Consider the following 27,518-nt stretch of genomic DNA (forward strand, 5'->3'; position numbering starts at 1 on the left):
GATGATGGGCTGAGGGTGAGTAGGTTTGAATTAGGCACTTTCACACCAGCTAAGACAAACAGTGAATTCCTAATCTACTTGGAGGCCGAAGGAAAGACTTTACTGTTTCTTTAGGATTGTGTCTCCTGTAGTATTCTTATTGTATATGGGCATATGTAGACCACCCCTAGAAGACTATATGATGGTCTACTATAAGCGTCCTCAGCGACAAAATGTCAATTTCCTACAATACAGCACCACTGCAAATCAAAAAGCAAATCATTTACAAGGAATGTACCAATTACAGGTTGCAAAAAAAGTATTACACAATTTAACAACTAATAATTGCAAAACCAATGTTTTAATTATATTAACACTCAAAATGAATATGAGTCATGAAATACTTTAAAAAGGTTGATTACGTGCAACAGTTCAAGGCAATAAAAGCATAAAACAAAGGTCTGGCAAACTAATAATATGCAGGCAAATTAATAATAAATTAAAAGGGTTTAACATCATTATTACAGCAAACCAACGATGCTGTAGAAAATGGGAGAGAAATATACTTTTTTGGGTAGCATTTCAAGATTCTCTTCCATAAAAAAAAAAAAGAAATCAACAACTTTATTTAGTAGAGTAATGCAGCACTCTAACTCTCATCCACTATTAATACCTCTCACTGTTAGTGTTTTGGAAGATTGATCTTCATCTGTTTTCCTGTGGTTCAAGTCCTGGGCAGGTTATGGAAACATTTGGCACGTAGTTTCGGAATTGGGTGTTTTTCCTCCAGATTGCATTCCGCAGAGTCTTTGCAGCAAAGTAAACATATGCACCAATAACAAATAAGACAAGAAACTGACAGAGGCACATAGGGCGCTTTCTCAAACAACAAATTTGTTCTTGGTGGTTGAACCGCTTTTGGTAGCAGTGTCTGCGTGGGATTGGTAGCCAATAGTCATCTTCATGGGAAGCCCCAAGCGCTCCTTGTAAACTCTCCTGATGACAGAAAAATGACACGTCAGAGGATTCAGAGAACGTCATCACCTGTGTTTGAGAATGTAGATACTACTACTGTGAAGACCCCCCTCACCCTATGTGTGTCACAGATTCCCGGTTCTCATAGTCTGATGTCCAGACAGCTATTTTATCTCCTTTTGTACGGATGTTGACCACAGCTCCGCAGACATCGTCGCTGTAGTCGTCAAAGGCCTCTCCAACTAAGCACAGGAGCTGGTGAAGGGAGGGAGGGGAATAAAAGCTAGGGTCATTACATAATGATTGGCACCGTTATTTTCACTATAACTACAAATCCTCAATATTCTCATAAAGGATGCCATGGCCATTGATAGCTTTGCAACCTTAATTTCTGTGGACCAGCCTTTCATTCAGCCATATTAGAATGTTTTCAAGGTATGCTGCTAAATCCTTCAAATCATAACTGAACTCAATATTAAGGATAGTAACATATTATAATGTTGTAGCCATTTGATAGTGACATTATTACGTTAAAGCAAATAAAGTAATAAAAAATGTTAGCAATAATATTTGAATAGTATCTTAATATCTTAGCTATATTAGCTCTGTATTTGACCACAACAACCTCTTTTATACTGTCTACTCCGCAACCTTGGTGATTTTCCTTTTTATAGGTTGCAGAATTAAAGGCTTCATTTTCACTGTCCGACTGGTCTACTGTATGTAGGTAGCTAGCTCCACATATGTTGTTTGCAGATCAGTGAAAATGCAGGCTAGCTGGGCTGCTGCTGCCTAGTAAATGGAATAAAGCCCTTGTTTGTTGTCCCCACTCCCATCGGTCTTTGCCTCCACCAGGAAAAGGGATATTGACCGGTCTGAGTCTGACTGTTCGTTCTCCCAGAAGGTAAAGTTAACGCTAGTTAGGTAACATATATTTATTTGTGGTGGGTATTTCCAAAATGCCAATGCCTGTTTGTTAGCTAGGTAGCAAGTTAACAATGACTGCGTTGGCTGCGGTCGAAAAGTCAAAAAAATCTCCTTTCCTAACCTCCTTGTAAAGAAGAATCCATAAGGACTTAGGAAAAGAGGACCGCGGGGTTCAGAGAATCCGACTGCTCTTTTCTAAGCGACCTAATTATGCGACGGCGGATGTTACTGATGTGGCTTGCTGTGATAAAGCTACAATATTCCGAAGATGGACTACAAAAAGCGCATCTTTGACACTGCGCCCCATGTTGTTGTAATACAGGCCATCTAAATGTGGACAACACGGTGGAATATATTACTTAATAACCAAGATAGCAGAAAGGCAGATAAGGTAGCCTACCAGTCACTAAATAATGGACAGGGTTGTCACATTGAGAATGCTTGCTCACACTCACCCTCCTGCCCACCCATAGGCGTATTTATAAACATGAATCCCAATTGTATGTAAATACAGTGTTTCCCACAGAATGACAGAGTAACTGTGCTGAGAGAGAGAGAGAGAGCGAGGGAGCGACAGGGTGAGAGGAGATGCTGAGAGAATATATGCGCTGCGCGGAGCTCTGTCATCAAATACGATTTTAACCATAGTAACAAAATCAATCGAAAATCAGCGTTGATAATGTGGTAGGCCACCACAAATAAATCAGTGTGTGGGAAACGCCTACTGCGGAGGTTATCCAGCTTGATCTTTGCCTTTATTAAGGCAAGGGTGTCAGCATCTGTGACTTTAGTAATATTAATTTGCTGAAGGCTGCAGTACATAACGTGAGGCTACACGCTGTAACATTATCCTCACTTTGATCACGTTACAAGACTAATAACAGCTGGCATGGGTCTCAGTTATTGTTGACAGTTTAAGATATATGCATATTAGCAAGTTATGGCATAAGAGAGAAAAGGCTTAATAGCCAATGGTAACTTCCCATTGATCAACCTCCTTTATCCGTCATGGTTGGCGATTTATTTTTTTTTAGAAAACACTTAATGGCTTATTTCAACAACCCGAAACATAAAACGGTGTTGAAACAGTATTAGATTACAAAAAAGCCAAAAGAAAAAAGGTAATTGTGAGTCTAATTAAAGTATCATAATGTGCGTCTGTGTTGCAGGGATCTTGCTAAATGTGGTTGATGGATTTTATCGTTTGAGTTTGAGAACGTGCGCCGCTTTAAATGTTGCCGCCACAAGGAATTGTGGGACGGCATTCTCTCCTTTCCTTTCATAAAGGATGGTCCGGCGTACCCTATGCTAAAGGAGATACGAAAGGCAGCACTGAGGCACCTTTCCTCAGCTTTTAGAGAATTCGAACAGCTCTTATGCCACTGAAATACTTGCGGTTCACTTCACTCAGTTAGGAACCTTTCTAAGCAAAAAAGACTTTTCGAACGCAGCCTCAAAGTTCAAGTTAGCTTACTGGTTTGAGAGACTCCGCCCCCAAAGGTGAAATCCTAATATCGCCCTTGGTCAGTTCTAGGGCTGGGCAATAAAACAAATATGATTATTGCAATAAAGTTTTCCTCAACAATATAAAAAATGTTCAATAAATGTTGGATTTAATTCATTTGAATCACAAATGAATCAGCACTTAATTTTATTTATTTTATTTATTTATTTTGTTGAGAAGGGACTGAAAAAAAATTCAACTTAATTTTACTCATTCATATTTGCTGAAAAAAAAAGTATTTTATCATTAACCATCTGGTTTCTTCAACTTTCACTCAATCAGCTAAACTTAAAAGAAATAATAATTACATTTATCCTGATAATTATTGCTATTGAACGACATGAAATTTTTTATCGTCATATCATACATCTCGAGACGGCGTCAGTCTGACTTTCGCCGACTTGATAGTCTAATGGTGCTTTCAGACCAAACGTGAATTTAATCCTCACGACGCTTTCCTCGAGTACATTCGCTGCAAGTGTTCACACACACCTCGATAAGGCATTTAGAATCCGCAAAAAATTTGCTCGAGTTGGAAATTTCCAATCACGTAAAGGCCATCGCGTTGCCGGCACCGCCCCCTTCGTGTCGCTTTGCGCCGCCCGACAGGAAATCGCGGCTCTACGCGTCTTTGCATTGACTTTGTATGTAAACTCACCGCCACACAGTAACGTGAGCTGCAGGTGACTGCAGGGGCGGGTTATAAAAACGGCGCCGTCAAGTTGGACACATTCTACCTGCAGCAGCTTACTGTCAGCTGAGATCAATGACTGATCTCGCAGAATTTGCAAAGAAAAATACAGTGAGAATAGTGAGGTTCCAATTTGGTGCAGTTGGGGAATAGCAACTTGCTCCCGTGAGGTTTTAATGTCATGTGACATGGCGACGTTATGCAGCGCCAGCAAAAGTCGGACACGATTTCTAACCAGCATGCCCCTATTTTAAGTCCAGCATGCATCACGTTAAGTCAGCGCTGCGCAGCGCCGCATTAAGTCAAACGCACATAATACAAACCATGTAAAATTAAAGATGGCGCAGGGCTGCTTTCTTGTGTTCTGGCTGGAGTGCTGCTCAGCAGGGAAGTGCTTAGTGCTGCCACTGGTGTCCAGAAGAAGTATATATGAGATTACCGTTTGAATGAGTAGTATGTAACCGCAATACCGGAGGCTGCAGTTTCAGGACCGCAATCCTGGGACCGGAACTGAATTTCTAGGACCCTTGTTTACTTTGATACTGTCACTAGCTAGCTATATTACTCTTGACAGCCGCCTGAAACCAATTACCCTCACCACAACCATCACCGAGTGTGTGCCTAAACCTAAGTTATTGATTATATGCATGTCGACAGGTTAACCCTACAGCTGGGCACATCGGCCTCACGGCCGACTTGCTGACAGACAGGGTTAACACCTCCTTTGTGCCTCCAGTACTGCAGCTAGATAATATTGGTTTGAATCACTAGTACTACAATACAGGTTCCAGCCACCAGTGGCAGCACTGAGTGCTATACTGCTCAGCAGCACTCCAGCCTTCTTCCACACACAGAAACATAAAACACATTTTATGAGCAGATCCTGTACCTGAAATGACCAAATTCAGACAGGTCCTGGTCCAGGGCTAAGCATCACACACCACAACAACTATCACAGCTCAACATATTGGTAAAACAATTAGATTTTAGAATATCATTGAAAAGGAATGTGACCCCTTTCAGCCCACTGAGACCAATATTGACAGTATAGTCAGTGCTTATTGGATTGCTGGATGTCTGTATCACTGTCAGTGACCACAGACTTAGCAGCAAGCAAGCCAACAGTTGATATATTTGATGGTGCTGTAGCGCGTTAACATCAGATCAGCATACAGTCAAAGCAATAGTACATTTTTTTAGATATCATAGAAGATTTTGTTGTGCAAATGGATGATGACCACACTAAAACAATCTGATCTGTGGCTGGCTTCAGTTTTAAAAGGTATGACAAATGATCACTCATTTCAGCAGTGTGACAAATGTAATGATGGAGTGGCTAACTACTACTAACCAACTAATTATGGCTGCCAGCTGGTAATACAACTTCCCAAGAATCTCATGAAATGATTAACAGCATCTTTCATTTGAGTAACAATGCTGAACAGGCCACAAAGCACCGCAGCCAAACCTACAGTTTCCAGCCAGAAGCGGTCCAGGTCTAATCTCCTCTGCTGCTTGTTAAGCGTGATAAGCCAGCGCCCGCCACGCTTGTTCCTCTCGTCCTCCCACATGGGTTCAATGCCATCCTGCAGTGGTGGTTCAAAGTATCAATACACATCCCAAACTACAGCACAGCCTTTCATAATGAGGTTTCAACATGATTTCAGCATTGCATGCAAGAAATGTCTTTTCTGACTCTTCAATAGTCACAGCTGAAATTCTTTGAATCTAATTAAGAGCAAGAGTATTAAAAAGGAAGCAAGAACTCAACATGTGTCCAGTCTGTAATGGTTAAATATTTGGATTTGGCTCTGACTCACCTAAGATTTTTCTCAGGGCGATTTAAAATTTGTACATTTTACAGGTGCAGATGAACTAACTCCCTGTCTATGAATACAAGTTCACTAGTTGGCCTTCGCCACAGAAAAGCACACTGTTCAAAGACTGCAGTCATATTTGATTACTGCTTTTTCCATTTATTATCATCACCAATCTCAAGCACATCAATTAGTGGCTGCTAGCCTCCTCCTGCCATTTAACTTACTAACCGTCCACACACTTATATCATCACATCTGGTTTAAAGAGCTTTTTTGTGGATGAACTCTCAGTATGTAGAGACAGATTAATTCAGAGACTTTCACAGAAGTGGAAGTCTATGTGTTGACAATTCAACCATGTATCAGACTGTTTGCAGAAGCTTCATTTGAAAAAAAATTTAACTGAAATTTGGCTTAATCGGTAAGCTGCTGACAAAATGTTTTTCAGTGCCAATTTTTCTCACAAGAATATCAGCTTGGAATGAGATTTTGGGACCATAGATTTTCAAATAACTGCCAAAAGATGTCTTTTCTTCCTGTACTTGTGCCATATGTGAAGGCTGAGGCCTTTGCTTAGTTCGTAAATGATAATGTCAGATGATGTAAACGTCATCCTCCACAAGAAAGAAGTTGTGTAACTTTTTACATGGTTCTTCTTTTAGCCTTCAAGTCAATTTCAGAAAGGGAGAGAAAACACTGTTGTCCTCGTACATTGTCCTTGTTGAACACACATACAGCAATTGTGGACGCTGGTGTGTAAAATATAAAGTAATTTTATCCAGAGGGGCGACTGGAATGCAAAATATTTTGAAAAACAAATTGGTTTTAACTATAATTTAATCAGTATTTGAAATCCTCGCTCTCTGCACATTTAACTAAATGGTAAATAAATTAAACATACCTTAAAAAGGGAGTAATCACAACCTGACATGAGGTTGCTTGACAACTGGATGTGGTTGTACAGGCTGGAATGAGCAGAGCACAGCATTAACAAAACATGCTGATCAAACAGTATTTTAAACAACAGTATACAGTCGTGACATTTTACTGCTTCAGTCACTCCATGGAAATCAGGAACAAACAAAGACTCGAGAGAGATTTATTGCTCCTTACGCCCAGAAATCTTCAACAGTGTCAAATTTAGAGATGAGTCGCAGGTTGGCCTGCCATGTTTTGCTCTTGTCGTTCTTGAAGAACCACAGAGACCATCTGTTGGGGCGAAAACAGAAAAAGGAATTTGCATAAATGTAACAAGGCTCTAATTACACTGGAGGTAAACAAAAGTAACCAAAAGCCATTGAGCTCGGGGGCAAATTAGCGACGTATGGATGCGCCTGGATGCTGCCAGCACAAACTGTTCAGTAAATCAAGCAGTCACTCTCTTGGCCCAATGAATTGCGACGCTGTGTCACACTTGTTCGACGGTGAACCTTCTCATGGCTCAGCAACTGCCTTAAGTTCCTGGGCTTGAGGAATAATAAACTATTATAAAGCCATTAAAGCCACTAGTCTACCAGGGAGTTTGGAAGGTGTTTTTCAGTCAAAATAAATGCAAGTAAAGGACGGAATACGTCAACAGATACAAACTGAAGTCCCTTGAGTGGCATTGTATTGTCCATGAACATCTGTTAAGCAAGGTGGGCTTCAGTTTATGGCACATTCATTCCTTTTTAACTTGTCTGGTAAAATACTTGAATGTTTGAATATAGGCCATAATCTGAGGCAGAATATATGGTACAGTCCCTTACATGGTTCACTACAGGGGGTTTCTTTGCCTTCTAATACATGATAGGAAAGGCTCATGCACCCCAAGACCCTGTACAGAAACAAGCGGGTCAAGAAAATTAATAAATACTAATAGGCTTATGTTGCATAACTTTCACTGACTAACTGTATGGAAAAATCCTATCTGATATAAGGTATTAATTTATTCAAACTAATGAAAAGCAATGAAGGAATTTCTGTCATTTTGCACCACTTTGATGGTTACTTTGTAGGCCTTTTTAGCCATAATACCTATGCATTTTAAACCTCACAACTGAGCTGCATCAACTGACCACTTACGAGTTTAGGGTCCAACTTTTCCTTTGGCTGACTGGCTTTCTGTTGAGTCTGGCTTTTCTATTTGACCCTTTTGGACATAACTATCCTTGTGGAATTTAAATGTATACAAAATATTTAGTATTCAGCACAGAAGGGTGCTGGAACCTATCCAAGTATGGATGGAAAGGAAAACACTGAAACTTTCTGGACAGGTCACCAGACCATCACAGACAATCAAAGTCCTACTGTGGGGAACTAAACTCTCCAATCCAGCAGACTGCATTTGTTTGGACTGTGAGAGAAAATCTAATTTAACAGTAAAGTACATGAAAACGCACACAGGACCGCGCGTCACAAGTAACACTGCTAACCACTGAATCATTAACTACATACAAAATATTATAAATCTTTATATTATTTATATTATTTCTTCATTTAATTGTTACTTTTTTTTCCCGAAGAGTCAAGCTGAAAATGGATTTTAGCTTTAGTAACTTCTAAATCTCAAGTATGTTTAAATTCGGAGAAAAATAGTATTTGTTTTTGTTGGCATATTTTTCACATGCACTGTGCACAGACAGTTTTGTAAATTACTCAGTATCCTCCTAGTGAACAAAGAGTTCATTGTTTGTTTGATGAATGGTCAATTCATGTCACACACTTCACATGTCCAGAGATCAAACAACTGTCTGCTGCATAAGTCACTAAACTTTTCTTTGATACTGGTGGATCTGAATTGAGCCAATATATGTGCCTCAAAGGGGGAACTCTAAACATATAACAAATGTTCATTTGAATTACATATGGACCTACCTTGTGTCAATCATAACCCTCGTAATTCAACAGGCAAGCCAAAGCAATACACATCTACTGACACTCCTAAAGCCTGATTTTAATGTCAAGCTGGGCGATATGGCCAAAAATGTAAACACAATAAAAAAATGTCATATCATTCAATATCAGTAATTATCACGATAAATGTTAAATTATTATTTCTTCCAAGTTTAAAGGCTGATTTTTGCTCTTAAGTGAAAACTGAAAAAAACAAAATCAGATGGTTTATTGGGTGGCTTTACTATATAGAACTATACAACAGAACGTGACAAACACTTGATGCCAAACAGTGGATCACTTTACAAATCTGAGGTAGAACATTCAAAACAATTATGATAAAATCTTTTTTCAGTCCCTTTTCCTTAACAAAATAATATCTTAATATAAAATTAAATGCTAATTAGTTATTGATTCAAATTAATGAAATCAAACATTTATTGACTTGTTATACTGTTATTAAGGGAAATTATATTGCAATAATTGATTATTGTTTTATTGCCCAGCCCTATTTTAACGACTTAAATAAAAATGTAAAAATAATTCCAGATAAAACTATTATTAGCCTCCCAATTAATCTGTCAATGACTTCTTTGATTGACAAGCACACACCAACATTTTTGTAACTTTTCTAGCAGCACTCCTGCAGATTGTCAATCCATTCACTGATTAAGCTAACTAACAAACTGTGTGTGTTTAATAATGTTGGCATAAAAACACTAGCCAGCCCTGAACAGTTATGTAAAGGCAGGGCTGGGCAATAAAACGATAACAATAATTCTTGCGATATAATTTTCTACAATATAAATGCAACAAATGTTTGATTTAATTAATTTGAATCACAAACGAATCAGAACTTAATTTATTTTGTTGAAAAAAGACTGAAAAAAGATATTACTTAATTTTACTCGTGCATATCTGTTATAAAAAGATTTTATCATTATAATGTTCAACCTCAAATTTGTGATCCACTGTTTGGCAAATGTTTGTCATGTTCTGACCATAAAGAATATTTTAAACTTTCAGGAGCAAAAATCAGCCTTTAAACGTGAAAGAAATAATGATTTGACTTTTATCGTGATAATTATTTATACTGATTGATACTACATTTTTTATCATGATGTTATTGAAATTGGTTGATTCGTCGATGCCACAAAGTAAATATGAATACTGCTTGTGAGAGTGTCCACTGGATGTTATACCTGCCAAATTTATTTATTCAAATGTCAGATCAAATAAATGTGCTCTAGTGCTTGATTTAATGAAACTGCCCATCTCAAATACATTTTAAACTGCAGACCCTAACCTGTTCTGGAGGGGGTGCTTGATGTAGGCCTCTGGGCTCACAATCTCCTGACCAGTCTCCTCAGGTCCATCTTCATCAGGCTGGGGTGGACTTGGGTTGGTTTCCTAAGAAGCAGTTAGGTAGATGTGAGATACATAAAAGGGAAGAAGGCATTGGGTTTCTATTCCCAGTGCTAATGATTATACAGGTGCATCTCAAAAAGAAATAAACTCTAATTTTATGTACAAGTGTGAAATTGGATTTGAATATGAGGCTAAATCATGAGAAATGAGCTGCACACTGACAGACCTTTGGATTTTGTAAAACTAAAGTTTAGTTAATTCATATATTTGAGGTTATTTACAGTATTAGTAGAGGTTAAGTACAGCTGCAGCTCAAAATCCCCCCCCCCCCACACACACACAGTTTTTTGATGACCTGTACTTTCTGGTGGAAAAATAATCTAATCTCCTAAGAAATAACTTTACAGTTGTTGCTGACAAAAGTGACCCCTTCAATCACTGCAGAAGTAAGTTACAACAAAAAATTTAGGCAAAATTTAGTAAGAGCCCAGCTGACAGAATAATATTGTTGGTTCTACTCTCAAACGAGATTAATAGTAAATCTCCTATAATTAAACTAGGAATTATCATAAAAACAAATTCCGTGAGGGAGGAGTTCACTAGTGAAACACGATACAAACATCTGGTACACATTTAACTGTGAAGTGAAGCTAAAGTTTGACGTCATAACGTCACCCACTAGTGGTGGCACGTACGTTTAAAAAAAAAAAGTGTTATTTAATAGTCAGGCACGCTCGTATTAATTCCCATGATGTTTGTTGGTGAACGGAAAGAACACCACGTAATTTCCATTCATATGACTGTCAGTTCAATAATTAGTTCCTTGGTAACTACAAAGTATCCGCTATAATAACATGAACACTTATTACTATAATTCCGGCATGCATTTCATACACCAAAAAGTAGGGGGAAACCACTTTTAAAACTTCCTCTGTGTAACTATGATCTAACGTTACCTAATTTAACGTTCAGTCAGCAGTCGCATCGCAGAGGTCAGCAGGGAGCACTGTCAGTCAATTCTGACAGTAGAAATATTTGCTACAAAAACAAACTGCTATTTCTATTTGGTGGATTAGTTTACATGCCGAATTAACTGTTACTCCATAATAAGCATACCTGTCTTAAATAATTGTTACTCAGGTATGTACTTAACCTAAGCAATGGCAAGCTAACACGTTTTGTACTCTAACTTGGTGCCGTTCTCCTCGCAAAGGTGAACGGCACGTCGGTTAGCCATAACGTCAGCCTTAAAGTTGGGAGATCTCCACACACAAGCTCTTTTTTTAACGCTTAACTTGGGTCGTGGCACAGAAGACAAACGTGAAACTAGTGAAAACAGCACGTGGGAGTGAAACAACTGTCAATTTCCTTTTGAGGACTAATGTTTAAAGCTGTACATAAACTTTTAACGTGATCTCGCCCTGTATTTGACACTACAGCCCCCCCAAAAATGTTTTGATATGCTCTTTACAGAAAGTGCTCACCGGTTCGGCGGTCGCCATCTTACAAATCTCTGTTAGGAAAGTTTCCGTTGATTGGACCGAGCGCTGCAACGTGACCGCCGATGCGGACATGCGCAGTGGGCCGCCGCTGGCTGGTTGCTTCTCTGCGACTCCACCCCTCCAGCAGACGAAGGCATGGCGAGCACCGAAGCTAGAAGAGAGTGCGAGACGGAGGGATGCAGCAAGGACGCAAAACTCCAGTGTCCCACATGTATCAAGCTTGGTATTCAAGGCTCGTATTTCTGTTCGCAGGTACTGCTGCTTCCTCGGCCTTTCCGGCTTAAACGGCGGCTGTAGCCACACACCAAGGCCCTGTTATCACCAGGCTGCTAACTGTCAAGCTAGGCAGACATGTGTAACGTCAGGTGCTTGGTAAACCGCTAATAACGCATTTGCTTAACGTTAACGGGTGCTTTCTGACAGTGTAACGTGATACAGGTTGGTGAGGATGAATAATGCAGTCGGTGATTGTAACCGATGCAGTCTCCGTAGCACTAGGCCGAGGCAAAACGTTTAACGTTAGCTAGCTAACTTGTGAACTGTTGGCTTGTTGGCGAGTGACATACAGCAACGTTAACCTCCCTGGTAAATATAAAAAACGTTACTTTTTATTTTTTGCAGGTAGCGTAAAACTGTGTATGAAATAGTGCACCTTGTGTAAGTTAGGAACCAGGTGTGTTTGTCATGCAAAAGACGGCAAGTAAGTTAATGGGAATTGGGTTGTAACGTTAAGGTGCTAACTTTACAGAGTTGACATGATCGTGACGGATCACTTGGTGCCATAATGCTTGATCCTGGTCCTTTCTTTCCTAGAAGACCAGACCCCACTCACAAATCTGTCAGTTTAAAGATGCATTTCTTTTATAAGTCCTCATACTTAACTGAACGTTACCTATGCCCTAAAGGGTTTAATATAAGCCACTCTTAACAGTGTGAGTCACTTGAGAGAGTTGATGTCCTATTGATAAAGTTGGTAGATGTATCTTTGTGCTAAATGTGTCTTGCAGCAGGCACTATGCTGGAAAAGGTCTCTGCCAGTAAAGCATTAAGCGTTAAACTACAGCAGTTGTTCTGTGAGTCGAAAACTTAACTTAAACTTAATATGAGCTTGTAGTGCCATGGTATTTGACCCGAGAGGTCTTTGCTGCGATTGCAGTTTTGGCTGTGCAACCAGACCCTGCTCTCTCTCTTGCCTATCTCTCTCTGCAGTGGTGATTGTCCAACTGAGGCACAAACACCATTGGAAATGGCAAGAAATGGTGGTGGTGGAGTGGTTTTGTCAAGAATACATTAACTATACATATTTGGGAATGTCTCTACCAATAGTGCACATCCTACGGTGCAATATCGATCATGTATTGTGTGCACGCAAGTAGCATTGTGTTTTAAAAGTTGGGTTTTAATGAGTTGTGCCTTAGCAGACAATCGGTAACTGGCAGACATGAGCTAAGTGTACTTTTGAGTTCAATTTGTGCCGAATCAGTAACAGAAATGCCTAGACCTGTTCTCTCTGTGTTTTCATTTTCAGGAATGTTTCAAAGGGAGCTGGGTGTCTCACAAGTTGCTGCACAAAAAAGCAAGTATGTATAACTGATCACTGTCAGTTCACTGATGGACTCGCTCACAGTGTGTGAATAAATTGCATGTTATTTTTTTTAATAGCACTGATGACAGAGAAGTTGAGGTTTTAGAAACCAATAACCTGACCTATACTTGGTGTTCAATTAGAGCAAAGTCAGGAAACTTGCCCTTGAATGTGAAACTAGCGCAGTGGTGCCAAGTGCTTCAGAGATTTTGTGCTGTGTTTTGTTAGAGGAGGACAAGAATCAGAATGAATTGAAGAACTGTGTGGAGAAGGACATCAACACAGACCCATGGCCGGGCTACCGCTACACAGGAAAACTACGCCCTTACTACCCACTGGCAAGTTCCTTCTGTTAAAAAAAACTCTACAATTTCACACATTTTGCCATGTATGATTCATTAAATGAAAATTGAAAAGCAAACCCAAGTGCAGACATGCGTAGGCGTTACTACCCTTTTTGTCTCCTATATGTACATTTATGTCACAATTGTTGATATAATTTGCCACCAACAGCTGTGACTGAAACAGGCATGACAACAGAAGAGTAACAAAAAATGTTCATGTGAATTAATGTTTCTGTCCTCTCCTTGGCCCCTGCTGTAGACTCCCATGAGGCTGGTGCCTGGTGACATCCAAAAACCTGACTATTCCGATCATCCCAGAGGTAACCATGCTTCGTTAATAAGGAAGTATATATTCACTTTGATCATACTAGCTCATCATTGTTTCCTTGGAAGCATAGCCTTAATGCCATCACAGGCATCCAGAGAGACACTTTGTTGCAAAGTGCAAAACACACGCAAAAATCAGAGATTAAAGTATTTACAATCCCCCCACTATTACCTTATTCCACTGGCAAAGTTGCCCGACAACATTCACACAGCAGTGTTTATGGTTTGTTTTCCTCATTAGCTCCAGGGTCCTAAAGTGAAGGTTTAATAATAGCAGATATCATTAATATCTTCCTTATTTTGTACAATACATTTATACTGTGGGGTGTAATGACCCAGGCTGTCTTGCTATTAAGTAACATCTCTGTTGTATGGGTATGATGGATACCCGGAAAAAAGAACTGCCATCCAGTGAGCACAATGCTCCACAATCCAGCTCCAGAGTGGTGAACTGAGAGATCTGATGCTCAAAATCTACCAGAGCAAATCTAAGCAGGGTGTGGTTTCTCAGCACTATGCCTATATAATTTATACATCCACATTATTTACCTGTTATCTTGGGGTGGTTATCTAATAATGAAATTCTGATTCTTGGCGACACGTTTTGACCCAGTGCACTGTGTGCCAAACCATTAACCGGTATCTTGTCCACTGAGCTGCAAATTAAACATTACTGACAGTTAAGCTAACTGGGCTCCTAAAGTGCGTGCGTGCGCAGAGTGGTAACATTCTGTCTCCAGCTGTGGTCCACTGGTCTCGTTTAGCAGTGCTGGAGTTCAGTACGCTGCTCTGTTAATCTATGCTAATGTTAGTCTGTTGGTGATGGGGTACAAAGTAATCTTTAAAAAACTTCCTTTTGTCTTACAAAGCAAATTTATCCAAATTTATAAATAAATCCAAAACGCTTAAGTTCTTTGAAGACAAACACCGGAGTGCTGCATTGTGCCCTCACGCTTGAGTTCCCCCCTTTTCGCTCTGTTGGCATGATGTTATTAACTAAAGTTAGTCCAAAAAATTTTTTATTTTTTTATTTATTTATTTTTTCTTCACCAACCCCTACCATTTCCTCTACATAAATACAGGTGTATATCCAACAGGACCACCACTATATTGGTGGAAGATAAATGTTTTTGTGCAATCCTGAATGGGTATCAATCAAATTTCTTACCATACCAGATTTTTTTTTAGATGACTTCAACATAACAGTTATCAAATGTATGCTATCAATGGCTAACATGCGGGTGCACATTCTGAGTTACAAGCTGCTGAAGGCCTGTCTCAGTGTGTTAAAATATTCTGAACAAAGCGGTCATCCATGCATGTGTTTTTAAATAACTCATTGCATGAATACACAGATATGCTGATATGTCTTGTGCTGTTGGCTAAAGAACTCTACACAGACAAGATAGTCTGAGCGTCTGCGACGCTGTAGGCAATGCAGAAGAACAAGACCAGCATTTGCACAATTTTTGTAGAGAAATATTGAAAGCGAAAACTTCTCACTACTACGTTTTTACACACTGCTTTGTCACTACTTTGTTCTTCATTTAGTCTATACATGTGTGTACTGCTGTGTTATCATGTTATCAAGGAAATGTAGTAAAAAAAAACGAACACAAACATGACGTAATGTGTTGTCACTCGCAGCTGTCTGTAGTGAGTTCAAGAATTTGATCCTTTTATTATGTGGTTTGTGCAAGTGGCTGAAAGCTGTACACAACTGCAGTATAAGCTGTGTCTTCTCTGTAGTAGTCACAAGTCTCCAAATTCAGTCGATTCTATTTTCAATTTAAAGGTCACGATAAATTTGATTGAGAAAAAAAAAAAAAAAGAATTTAAAACATTTTAGACTATGAAGTTTTGATTTGTAAAGATCCACAGATCATTGTTTTTATGCTATACATTTTCGAATTCTCTTTAAAAACAAAGGGCATACATGGTATCGAGTGTGACATAATTGCTTGATGCACGGCAAGTAGGCAGTGGTGGAATTGGCGGTCCTGCTTTTTATGTTGAAGGTTGGAATCGAAAGCTCATTCCGAATCAAAATCGTGACACCCCTAATTGGTAGTATCAGTATCATTTCTCTGGAGTTTTGATTCAGTATTGCTGTGGAAAATATTGATTGGTGTGGCTTTTAAAAAAAAATAAAAAAAAGAATTAAGTACAGTATGCATGTACATTATAATTGTATGCAATTCCTCAGATCCTTTTTGTATTTTGTCTCATCATTCAGTTGTATGCAGGCACTGTTCTAATGGCTTTTCTTTCACAGAAAGAAAGCTGATATTGTAAACCTTTAAACTGGAATGGATATTGCTCGGTTTAACAGCCCAATAGTCTCTCACTATGATCTCTCATCACCATTTTAGATTCATTGCCGCAGTAGGTTGGGTTCTTTTGTGTTGATTATCAGTCACCTATAATTGTAACCTGGCTTATGTATGTCTTATTTCCCTGGGCAAGCCATTCACTGTGCAGCCATGACAACATCTATATCCTTGTGATCTGACTGCACAGATCCATACTCGGGTAGTCATGGTTACAGTCTCCTTTCCTTCTCAGGGACTGAGGCACAATTGTTACAGGCTGATGTGTTGCTTTTTCTGTTACTGAGCTGAAGTCAAATCCACAAACGTTTTGTTTTCCAATTGCACTTTAAAAGGTGAATAATAGCACTGATCAACAGAAAGTGGACCTTATCATTCTGAAGACATGTTAATGTTCACACTGTCATTCTCTCATACTTTGCTTCTTTTCTGAGCAGCTGTATCGAAGCGTAAGTAAGTCTAATTGATTGTTGCGCTCACACTGTAGGCTCCGCAGGTCAATAGGAGGGCTGTATTTGACTCGTACACACACCTGTCTAAAGTCCGTGTTGCTAGGCAACTGTTCATGTTCATCCAGCAGTCTTCTTGTTGAGTCAATACATTATAAATCAACAAATTGTTGACTGCTCCAGTGCTTTGACCAACATGTACTGAAATACTGTCCTAATGTGCTTTTCAGTCCATAACGGTAACAGTCCTGCTCTGTTCCTCTTGAGTCCACAGTGTGAGTATCATTAGTCTGCCTCTGCTCTGGTGCTGATGCTGTAGCTTATTCTCACCAGGAGCAGCTAGTTACCCATAGTACCATAGCACCATAGACTTTTACTTTTTATAGATATTTGGGATTTAAGTGTTTTCTATATATGTAAGTAATGTATGCAAAGTATAATAATAATAATAAAAACAGAGGTTAACACAAGTGAGAACAAACTAGGCTATAACGGTACACAGAGTTCGGTATGTTCCTCAGTCTTACAGTCTGTACATTTTTGGTACAACGGGGAAAACAAAAACATTTGGAAAATAATTTTTGGCATTTATTTTGAAAAATGCGAGCACTCAACAGTGTCTCATTGGCCAAAATTGTTTTAACAGTTAAGGCACTCAAATACTGACATAGGCAGTAAGACAAATAAATCACTAACACAAATGTCAGTATTGCTCCATCGTAAGACTGACCTGTTGATAATTCCCAAACAACTGCAGCTTGCACTTGTTTATACAGGGCAGCACTGACTGTCTAAAATGCATACCTGGCCACACGTAGCGGGGATTTGGCACGGTCTGAATCTTCAGCACGAAGCCGCCTGAACGCTACGGGGAGGACTCGTTTTTGTCTAATTCCACATTCATCAAAGACATGTTTGAAGTGTTTCCACAGGCGGCACACCTGACTTCAGTTGAACAATGTTGGCGTACAGTTTGAGACTAATCCTTGTCCATTTTTGCTCTAACTAACCGGGAAACCATAATGCTCCCAGCCAGAGTGTCTAAATGTCACATGAGGATCCTCCAGCTCTGGTCTCTCATTTGTGTTTGCCATTCACAGGCAGCAGCCCTACAGGAGCTTGACTAAGCTGGCTAACCAGGCTAAGCCGACTAGCACGCTTCAGCTGATAGACAACAACTTGTGCAACACAAAATCTTTTTCTGTTTAAAAAAAAAAAGTACTTTGCAGTCTGTATGGATCGAATTTATGCAGATTAGATAGATAACAAAATAAGTTTGTGAAATTGTTTTCAAATATATTCACTTGTTGAAAATCAATAATTTATTACTTGTTGTTCAAATTTAACAAAGTAAAGATTTTAAACTGAACGATATCAAAAAAAAACAACACACACTGAATAATGTATGATTATTTAAAATGTTGCTTAGCTCAACTCAGTCTTAGACTCTAGACATGGCTTATTGTGTGAGTGTGAGCTTGGCTTATGTTACGGAGAGGCTGCATTTGTTCTGGATGTTTGTTGATTCATCAGTTAAACTAAAGTTACACTCATCAGTTGTACTCATGGTCTAGAGTTGATTAAATTGTGCACAGTCTTGAAGCTGCCAGGAGTCAAACACCACAAAAGGTTCAAAGTTAATAAGTGGCTTGATATAATCCATCCACATGGTGTTCTCTTAATAGAAAATTCATTGGTTAAAAACCAGTTACTATGTAACTACAAAGTTACAGTAATGCCTTTTGCCTCCTCAATACCAGGTGACTTATTGTCAGCTGTCACTTAGGGTGTAAAACTAAAATCGATTAGGACTATGTAAATCCAGCAGGGTTGATGCTGCATCTAAAAATCGATTGACGTATGACAGCTGCCTTGAAAGGTCCTATTTGAGTCGGCTCATCAGCTTTGCTGAGTATTGACGTGTGAATGATGCCAGTTGTCTGTCCTTGTTTCCTTCACACAGGCATTTCTGAGTCTGAGCAGTTTCTAAAGGGGACGTCACAGATCAAGATCCTTTCTCCTGAGGACATTGAAGGCATGAGAGTAGTATGCAAGGTAACAGAAATGACTGGCATTGCCATCGTGGCATTGCCTTGGTTTGTTTCCCGTTTAACACCTTTGGGTTTTGACATGTACAGTGTGTAATTTGCAGCTGGCTAGAGAAGTCCTGGACATTGCAGCCATGATGGTGAAACCTGGTGTTACAACAGAAGAAATCGACCATGCTGTCCATCTGGTACACGCACACGCACACGTTAATAAAGGCTGGGATGTTGTGTCCTCTTACCCAAACACACAATATGATTCTATGTTGTGTCCTATACAAATGCAATGCTTCACATGGGTCTTATAGTTTCTCATCCCTATATACATGGTCATTCCTGTTTTTACAGACCTCACCAACTTCATTAAGCTGTAATACAGCTCCATGAGGGGACAGGGGTCCCTCACTTGTTGCTTCCCAGCTATAACCAACGTGCTTTTGTCTGTTCAGGCTTGTATAGCAAGGAACTGCTACCCCTCTCCTCTCAACTACTACAATTTCCCCAAATCCTGCTGCACGTCTGTCAATGAAGTCATTTGTCATGGCATCCCAGACAGAAGACAACTACAAGAAGGAGATATCCTCAACGGTATGCTCATTGCACTACTCTGACATTCTTGTGTTTATTAGAAATACCTCTTTCTTTTTCATCTCACTATTGTCACTTACTTATATTTTCAATGTCAAACCAAGTCCTAGGAATAGTTAAGCTAAGTTTGGATTTAGGAAAATGGCAGGGGTGGGGGTTCCTCCCCATGACAAATGGTTGTACCAGCATCCTGAAATTTCGCCAGCGGGAGTTTGGCCAATTTTAGCCTCTTTATGAATATTTCTGCTGAAGCGATGTCTTCCATCCGCCACTCCCCTCAGAGCGTCTGATGGAATACTCACCAGCAACACATCTCTCGCTGCGTGGTCCGACAAGACGAATTGTATCATTAACCTTTACCGGTGGGGATTTGCTTGTCACATTGTCGGCTCTATATTATTCCTTAAGTGGTAAAAGTCCCAGTTTGCCCACTAGTAAATCCAATTTCATCAATACATTTTAAAAAGGGGACATTTTTGTTTGGCCTTGCAAATGGAATTGATTGAAATTCAAATTGGCCCAGTACACACCATTATGTTTCATTATTTCTAACAACGCTTTGTGGTAAACATAATCAAATGTAGTTGGTCACTTAACACAGCGGCTCTGACATATTCATCATGTCACTCTCACGCAGTGGACATCACAGTTTACCACAACGGTTTCCACGGTGACCTGAATGAAACCTTCTATATCGGAGAGGTGGATGAAGAAGCAAAGAAACTGGTTCAGACCACATATGAATGCCTTATGCAATCCATCGACTCTGGTAGGAATTCCAGCTTGATTCTTCTCTTCTTTTGCTGATGTTGTGTGTGCATACAGAACACTACCACCAGAGAGTCACCCCACCTTCACTGCACTTTGTTTAGACTCCCCCAGTTTGTCCACCAGAGAGCACTGATTAAATGTTCATTCTTGACCTTGGGAACGGTATTCATCTGTTTGACTTGTTTCCAAGGTCAAGAAAGAACTTTCGATCTCAACACATAAGCTAACATGGATGAAAAGTTCTTAAAGTGCTCAGAATAAAGAAAAAAAATTCTAATTTCCATGTAGACTGAGCAGCTCCATCTGCTGAGGAAGACTGTGTGATATGATTGCAGTCTCCAGAGCAGCTCCCTTAAAGTGAGCTGGGTTTTTTTAGTAATTTGAGAGCAAGTTTATGGCCCAGTTTAAGAGATCCATAGAAATAGATTAAGTTTGAACAGTTAATCAAAATTGTGTTGAAATTGTAAAATGGCCTACTGCTATTTTCTAATCGCAGGAGGGGCAGTGTTTGTTAAAGCTGTTCTTTGTGCCAAAAGAACATTTTAATTAAATATTGTCATGCTGCAGAGATGTCCTGGCCTAAACATCATATTGAAGAGACTTAAGAAAACATCTTTTTCATCATAATCACTTCAATGTTTTTCAGTGGAAATGAGAATATTGATGTAAAAATGATCATCGCCTCTAATATTGCAATATCAGTCAAAATAATTGCTAATGTGTTTTAAAAATGGCTTAGCCCTACAATACATGAGAAGATTTCATCCATATCGGCCTCAGAATTCCAGTAAACGGTTCGTTTTCCCAGGCCTATAAACCTCATGCTCACTTCTTTGCTGTATTGTTTTTTGGGGGGGTGTTTCTTCAGTGAAGCCTGGCATCCGCTATAGAGAATTAGGTAACATCATCCAGAAGCACGCTCAGGCCAACGGCTTCTCTGTGGTGCGGAGCTACTGTGGCCACGGCATCCACAGACTTTTCCACACTGCTCCCAATGTGCCACATTATGCCAGTGAGTAGTCACAAACCTGCTGTCAAAAGAAACTGTTGAATTTCATACATGTTTACAACCTCGGGATGATTTCCATATTCATTCATTTCCTAGAAAACAAAGCAGTTGGAGTTATGAAGCCTGGCCACGTGTTCACCATTGAGCCCATGATATGTGAAGGTGAGTGTGAACAACAAATGCCTTAATTATACAATTTGCAAAGTTAAATATCGCAGTGAAGAGACAGTAAACAACAAAATAGAGGGTAAAATACGAGATCAGATTCAAACATCCATGTCCTGTGAAAACCATCTATCTCCAAAATGTCAACTTTTCATAAGCTCAGAAAACTCTTTTGTCACAATGTATTTGTCGGATAATGGATAGAGGTTTTAAATAGTTTAATTGGTTTTAGAAGTAGGAGAATTTTGCCAGCCTTTAAAATAACACTTTCAATTTTCAGTTTATCTGACTGTATTAGGATTTCTGGGGTGTTGATGGTGGATAAGACACTCCTTTGATATACATATGGCAATATACAGTGAACAAAATTATAAACGCAACACTTTTGTTTTTGCCCCTATTCATCATAAGCTGAACTCAAAGATCTAAGACTTTGTCTATGTACACAAAAGGCCTATTTCTCTCAAATATTGTTCACAAATCTGTCAATCTGTGTTTGTGAGCAATTCTCCTTTGCCAAGATAATCCTTCCACCTCACAGGTGTGGCATATCAAGATGCTGTTCAGACAGCTTGGGTATTGCACACATGTGCCTTAGGCTGGCTACAATAAAAGGCCGTTAAAAGTATATTATTGGCGAAGTCGCTTTGGATCAAGCGGGAAGCTTCTGGTCAGAGACCTGAGGCGAACGCGGAGTCAAACTCAAGGCTTCCAAATGGCAGTCCACAAACCAACGGGTGACGTCACAATGACTGTCCACTTCTTATATACAGTCTATGCTTTGGATAAAAGTCAGCTAAATGAGGCTTAATTATTATTCTTAGGACTGTAATAAAAATATAACTGTCTTAAAGGAAGTTCTTTAATATAGCCTAAGTTCTTCAGTTGTGGTACCAAAAACATGGTCACTTTTACACTCAAAGCTAGACTTGAGAGTGAGTATTTGAGGCTGTTAACTGTCTCACAAGTGGTTAAATGATGCAGCAGACCCAGTCCGTCTTTAAAACAGGTCATTAGAATCTTAAACACCACTTTATACAGGCATCAAGTGAGTCCGTGCCAGACTCGACGTGTTTGTTTCTACAGTTGTGTTGAATTGATGGCGTGTCAACCAAAGCTGTTTTTGTGTTTGTGTAATGTCTCAGGTGGCTGGCAAGATGAGACATGGCCCGACGGCTGGACGGCGGTGACCAGAGACGGGAAGCGCTCGGCTCAGTTTGAACACACCCTGCTAGTAACAGAGACCGGCTGCGAGATCCTCACCCGCCGCCCGGAGGACAACGGTCGCGCTCATTTCCTGAGCCAAGTGTAGGCTGGACCTGAACGCACCAAGGACTGGACTTTCCAGACACATACAGCCACCCACCTCTGGGTCATACACACACACACGTACACACATATCACAAACACGAGGCACCACTCCTAGAGCTAAGTTCAACTGTGGCTCTCATTGTTATTTGAATTAAATATTGGTTCCTCAAATTAAATGGAAGTACTTGAATGTGTCTTATATCAAATGTGGATCTCTTTATTAGTGAAAACCTGATCATTTGAAGGAAATATGAAAGTATTTATTAGGCTTTGGTTTTGCTTAGTGGCTGGGCTTGACATCAGGCCTGCTTTGACTTCTGTGTCATGTCATGCAGGGTTTTGGCTGGCTGGCTAGTTGTTGTCTGTGGTGTGTGGAGCTCAGGGCAAATCCAACCAGTTCCCCATGCTTCTCTTCTTTTCTCTCAGCCTCTGCTAAACTTAATCAGACTTCATATGAATTTCCCAGAGATTGGACTGAAAATGATCAGCTATAGTAGAGACAAAGAAGGGAGTACCAGGAAACTGGATCAACAAGTGTCACAACCTCAAGAACTAGCAACTCAAAACTTATAGCTAAGCTAAAAAAACTCGACAACAAAAATCATCCTCCGGCAGCCATATTGGATATCTTTAGGCCTTATGAAACAGGAGCAAAGTAGCATACTAACGGTAGACGTATTTAAAGCAGATGGAGGAAATACACTTAGTTGCTTTCTTGCCCAGAGGTAAATGAGAGGATCAATGCCAATCTCACATCTGACCCTTCAGTATGTAGCTACAACCAGGAGATTGTTAGCTTAGCATAAAGACTGCTAGCTGGGGGAAACGGCTAGCCTGCCTCTATGCAAAGTTGCCTACAAAAGCTCCACAGTTATCATTGTATGTCTTGTTTATTGATTCTGTAGAAGTGAAGTGTAAATTTTTGCCATTTTTACACTTGGTAAGGATTAAACAAATGAGTTATAACATGTTAATTAGTGAGCTTTAGAGGAGCTGGTGGATTTTGTTACCTTCAGACAGAGCCAGGCTAGCTGTTTCCCCGTTTCCAGTCTTTATTCTAAGCTAGGCTGAGCTAAACTAACTGTCTTCTTCTGTAGTTTCATATGCACAGAGAATTGTAGAGCTGCAACTCTTAGCTGATTAATCGATTAGCTATCAACTATTACAGTAATCAGCAACTATTTCAATAACTGATTAATCACTTTTGAGTCTTTAAAGAAAAGATGTCCTGAAATGTGAACATTTTCTACTTTCTTTGCTCCTCTATAACAGTAAACTGAATATATTTGGGTTGTGGACAAAAGAAAACATTTGATGACGTCGCCTTGGATAACAACTAAACAATTGATCAAAATAATTGCCGATTAATCGATAATGAAAATAATTGTTATTTATGGCCTGGAAATTTGTATTAATCTCTTCATCTAACTCTCAGCAAGAAAGCAAAATTAACATATTTCCCAAAATGTTGATCTCATTTCTGTGACCGTTTCAAAAAAGGTGATCAACGCTCATTTGATTTATTGTGTCATGCCAGCCTGTTGGTCAGCTAACCACAGTACCAGGTCACTTATCACTGTCTTATGTAACTGTTGACTTGTCCAGTAGAAGCACTCTAACTCAATTGTTATCCTGAATGTGGCTATTATTAGTGCACAGTCAGTTTTTCAGTAGAGGACGTCAGCCGTGGTTGCTAGGAGAACTGTGACGCAACCACAGAGCATAGTACATAGATATCCAAAAATGGGAATAACTCCCATTGAGCACAGAGTTGTCGTTCAAGTGCTGAACTTGTTAATCCTGCTCTGAGGAATACTTAGTGTCTCATGTTTCCGATAACCCTGGTGTAGCAAATTGAGCCTTAATGTGTGAATCTAGGAAATAAAACTTGCCGAATATCTCAAGGAAGGTTAACAGGTTTCCCCTTATCTCAACAGTCATCGTTTACCTTGATGTCGGGATTTTCCTGGTGTGAGCAGCATTCATTATTTCTACATTTTCAGAGGACTTATGTGATCTCAGTTTCTCTGCCATCTTTGTATTTCTTCTAATGGAGTAATAAATTACTCTTCTGTAGCTCTGTGTGGGTGAGTTTGTCTTTGAACAGGTAATCTAAATCCCAATGTGATTATTGTGGTACCTAATGCCTTTTTAAAGTCAGTGGACTACATAATAGTTTAAAGTGCGTTTGAGACTTGATTTTTGACACTGAGTTTTCTTCAAGTTACACTAGTGTGACTATATCAGTTAACATTTACCTTCATAAAGTTACAATGAAGGTTCTCTGCTTCTATAAAGACACTATAGGTCTACAAACATGACTTCAACAGTACAAACAGCTGTTGTTCAGCAGAATTCAGTTATTCAGTAAACTCTGTAAAAATGAGCCGAGCTAACATGCTAAATTCTTGACTTTAAATACTGTCCTTGAAAGAAAGCGGAAAACAGTAACTCGCACACGCTCGGTCCTCGCAATAGAGACGCTGGTAGTTATCTGAGAATAATTAAACTAATGCAGTAAAGTGCAATCAATCATTACTTTGTGTGAATGCGGGATTTACTGTAGATTACTTCAAAGTCAGACTCATCTGTATTTTCATTTCTGCAGCATATTCGGTAAATAAAATGTTTTCAGACTTCTTGACTTCTGCATAAATTGCTTTTTTTTTTTTTTTTTTTTTTTTTTTTTTTTCTTGTTGCGGTTTGTTTAATCATGAGGAAATGATCGTAGCATGCGTAGAGATTTAGTCACTGACTGCATAATTTAATATGATAATTTTAAATGCAATAATGGTTGTGCTTAGGAAAATGTACTGCTAGGTAATGATGTATTATCTAATTTGGTACATGTTTTTAATTTGTGTGCTATGTGAGGTTTTGAGGCCTTAATTAGGATTGCAGCATTTCGGTTTTCTGCATGCTGCTCACTAAATGGAATGGAGCCACCATAATGTTAATTACATCAGTGCTTTTCCTGCTATGACAAGTCAAAATGTGTGCTTTGAAAAAGGCAGATTGAAAATCAGAATTAGTTTGAGGTTAATTAACCCCCGCAAGCTAAAAGGCCCACAGCCCTTTGAGCCGTCCATTTAAATATTGTGTCCTCCTTGTCCTTGTACAAGAATCCATTTTTCTGCCTCTCAGACATCAGACTACAGAAATACTGAGGAGGATAAATTACTTTCTGCTTCTGGCTTTACCGTGTGGAGAATGGACTGAGCTATTGGGAAACATGGCCATGGACATGTGTTGCCTAACTAAGTATGGCATAGCTGAGCACAAGGCGTCCCTGTAATTCTCACAAGTCATTTACAGTTTGAGTCAACATTTTGGAAATGAAAGTGCATCACCCAAGCTTGGAGGGACACATGCATTTACAGTGAAAAGTAATGAAACGGTATAAAACCAGCCTTGTAGTCTCATCCTACAGGGAGAATAATCCAGGAAAGTTGTGCAATTTTTCAAGCAAGCTACTTTTACTTTCTGTGTTGTCTTCAACACCCTTTTCCACAACTTCATCAGGCCTTGATGTCCATGCTGCTGTTTAAAAGAACCACTCAAATATCCTTTGCAGTTAACAAACTTCCAGCACTGATGTTGTTTCGTTGTTTGGGGTTGCACTACCTTATTATTCAGTCAGTCAAGATCAAAGAACATTTCTGAATAATCCTTTTCGGTTCTTCTGTTTTTCATTCACACAATGTTCTTGCTGTTCCTTCAGGGGGGAAAACACTGATCAAAGAGGTGTCTTGACTGCATTGTTCAAATAAAACTGACTTGGATAGGGATTTGAAAGATTATTTATTAAACTGAGCAGGGTAAACATGGAGTGAGATCATGTTTTTTTTGTGCTCCTCTGCATCTAGAACTGAATGCTGAAAGATGAAAACGCAATTTGATTGTGGATATCAGATTATACATTACTGACTGAATTGGAATTCATATTTGAAGAAAGGCCCCTCATGGTGGAGATTATTATAACATCCTTTCTCACACATCTCTTCTTGTGCAAGTACTCTTCCACCGGTTTGGAGCACTGTCGACACTCTTGTATCCTGGGAAAAGTGTAGATTAAGTAGAGGAAAGTAGTGAAAAAAATAGCTTTTGTCTATTATGTAGCAGAAGGGAGTTACAGTTCACTCTATAACCTGTTATATTGTGACAAAATAAACATACCTACCTATGTGCATTTCATTAAGTAGCTGTGCAACGTTTTGTTTTTTCCCGAGGGTAGCTGTCTTCCCTGCCAAAGTGATCAGTCATTAAAATGAGAAACTATCTCAAATTAATGGTGGGAAATGGGCTTCAATTGTTCCCTCACTTCAGATCAGAAAAAGTGATAGATGTTAATGTGAGGAGAACTATTTGTCAGTGTAAAAAGAGCCCTAAATACTTTAATTTTACAACAGAGACTCATTTTTTAAAGGGTAAGATGTATGTACATGTGAAAAAGTAAAGATATCCAGGTCACACAAGTTACACAACTGAGTTTCCACAAAAGTTAAACACTGAAGAAGAATTGTGCTAAATGTACACCTACACATTTCTTTTTCAGTACAACTGCTTGTGTAACAACCTGGCTTCAGTTCAGAGTCAAAAAGCATTCTCTGTAGAAAATGAATGATTAGTGTGCTCCTTATGTGCCCCTGTATATGAGAGCTGGGTTCTGGGTTTGTTACTGTATCAGTAGGTTTCTACGTAAGTGTGATGCATTCACTCGTGAGAAAATTTTTTACTCGTAACCCTAACCCCCAATTAACGAGATAATAATCTCAGAATTACAAGATAAGTATGTGCACTCTCCGGCCACTTTATTAGGTACACCTTGCTAGTACCACGTTGGAGCCGCTTTTGCCTTCAGAACTGCCTTAATTCTTCGTGGCATACTTTCAACAAGGTGTTGCAATCATTCCTCACTTTGGTCCATATCGACACAATAGCATCACTCAGTTGCTG

The 27,518-nt window shown here is 39.4% G+C and overlaps 2 protein-coding genes across 2 annotated transcripts; one reads left to right on the forward strand and one right to left on the reverse strand.

The window, feature by feature from the left end:
* Positions 1–321: 321 nt before the first annotated feature.
* On the reverse strand, positions 322–11,775 carry eif4eb (eukaryotic translation initiation factor 4eb). The gene is given in 9 exon segments (XM_038729709.1): positions 322–975; positions 1,070–1,209; positions 5,549–5,662; positions 6,796–6,859; positions 7,008–7,103; positions 10,075–10,178; positions 11,621–11,702; positions 11,704–11,760; positions 11,762–11,775. Coding segments are annotated over 9 exon segments (786 nt in total). The 3' UTR covers positions 322–860.
* metap1 (methionyl aminopeptidase 1) lies at positions 11,735–25,206 on the forward strand. Its single transcript, XM_038729708.1, has 11 exons — positions 11,735–11,890; positions 13,167–13,218; positions 13,452–13,561; positions 13,827–13,887; positions 18,637–18,728; positions 18,826–18,909; positions 19,168–19,306; positions 19,944–20,075; positions 20,946–21,089; positions 21,183–21,248; positions 22,397–25,206. Exons 1-11 carry the CDS (start codon positions 11,774–11,776, stop codon positions 22,561–22,563), a joined length of 1,164 nt encoding a protein of 387 aa, XP_038585636.1. The 5' UTR covers positions 11,735–11,773; the 3' UTR covers positions 22,564–25,206.
* The last annotated feature ends 2,312 nt before the right edge of the window (positions 25,207–27,518 follow it).

The sequence above is a fragment of the Micropterus salmoides genome, unplaced genomic scaffold (assembly GCF_014851395.1).
Source record: "Micropterus salmoides isolate LMB-PRFRI ecotype aquatic unplaced genomic scaffold, ASM1485139v1 Ms_hic_scaffold_19, whole genome shotgun sequence".
Taxonomy (NCBI): Eukaryota; Metazoa; Chordata; class Actinopteri; order Centrarchiformes; family Centrarchidae; genus Micropterus; species Micropterus salmoides.

Bases quoted from the DNA above. Each gene is read 5' to 3' on its own strand.
- metap1 (XM_038729708.1), top strand. From the start codon at position 11,774: ATGGCGAGCACCGAAGCTAGAAGAGAGTGCGAGACGGAGGGATGCAGC. The intron at 18,729-18,825 runs GTAACAGAAATG...TGTAATTTGCAG, and splicing joins GCATGAGAGTAGTATGCAAG to CTGGCTAGAGAAGTCCTGGA. The intron at 20,076-20,945 runs GTAGGAATTCCA...GTGTTTCTTCAG, and splicing joins TATGCAATCCATCGACTCTG to TGAAGCCTGGCATCCGCTAT.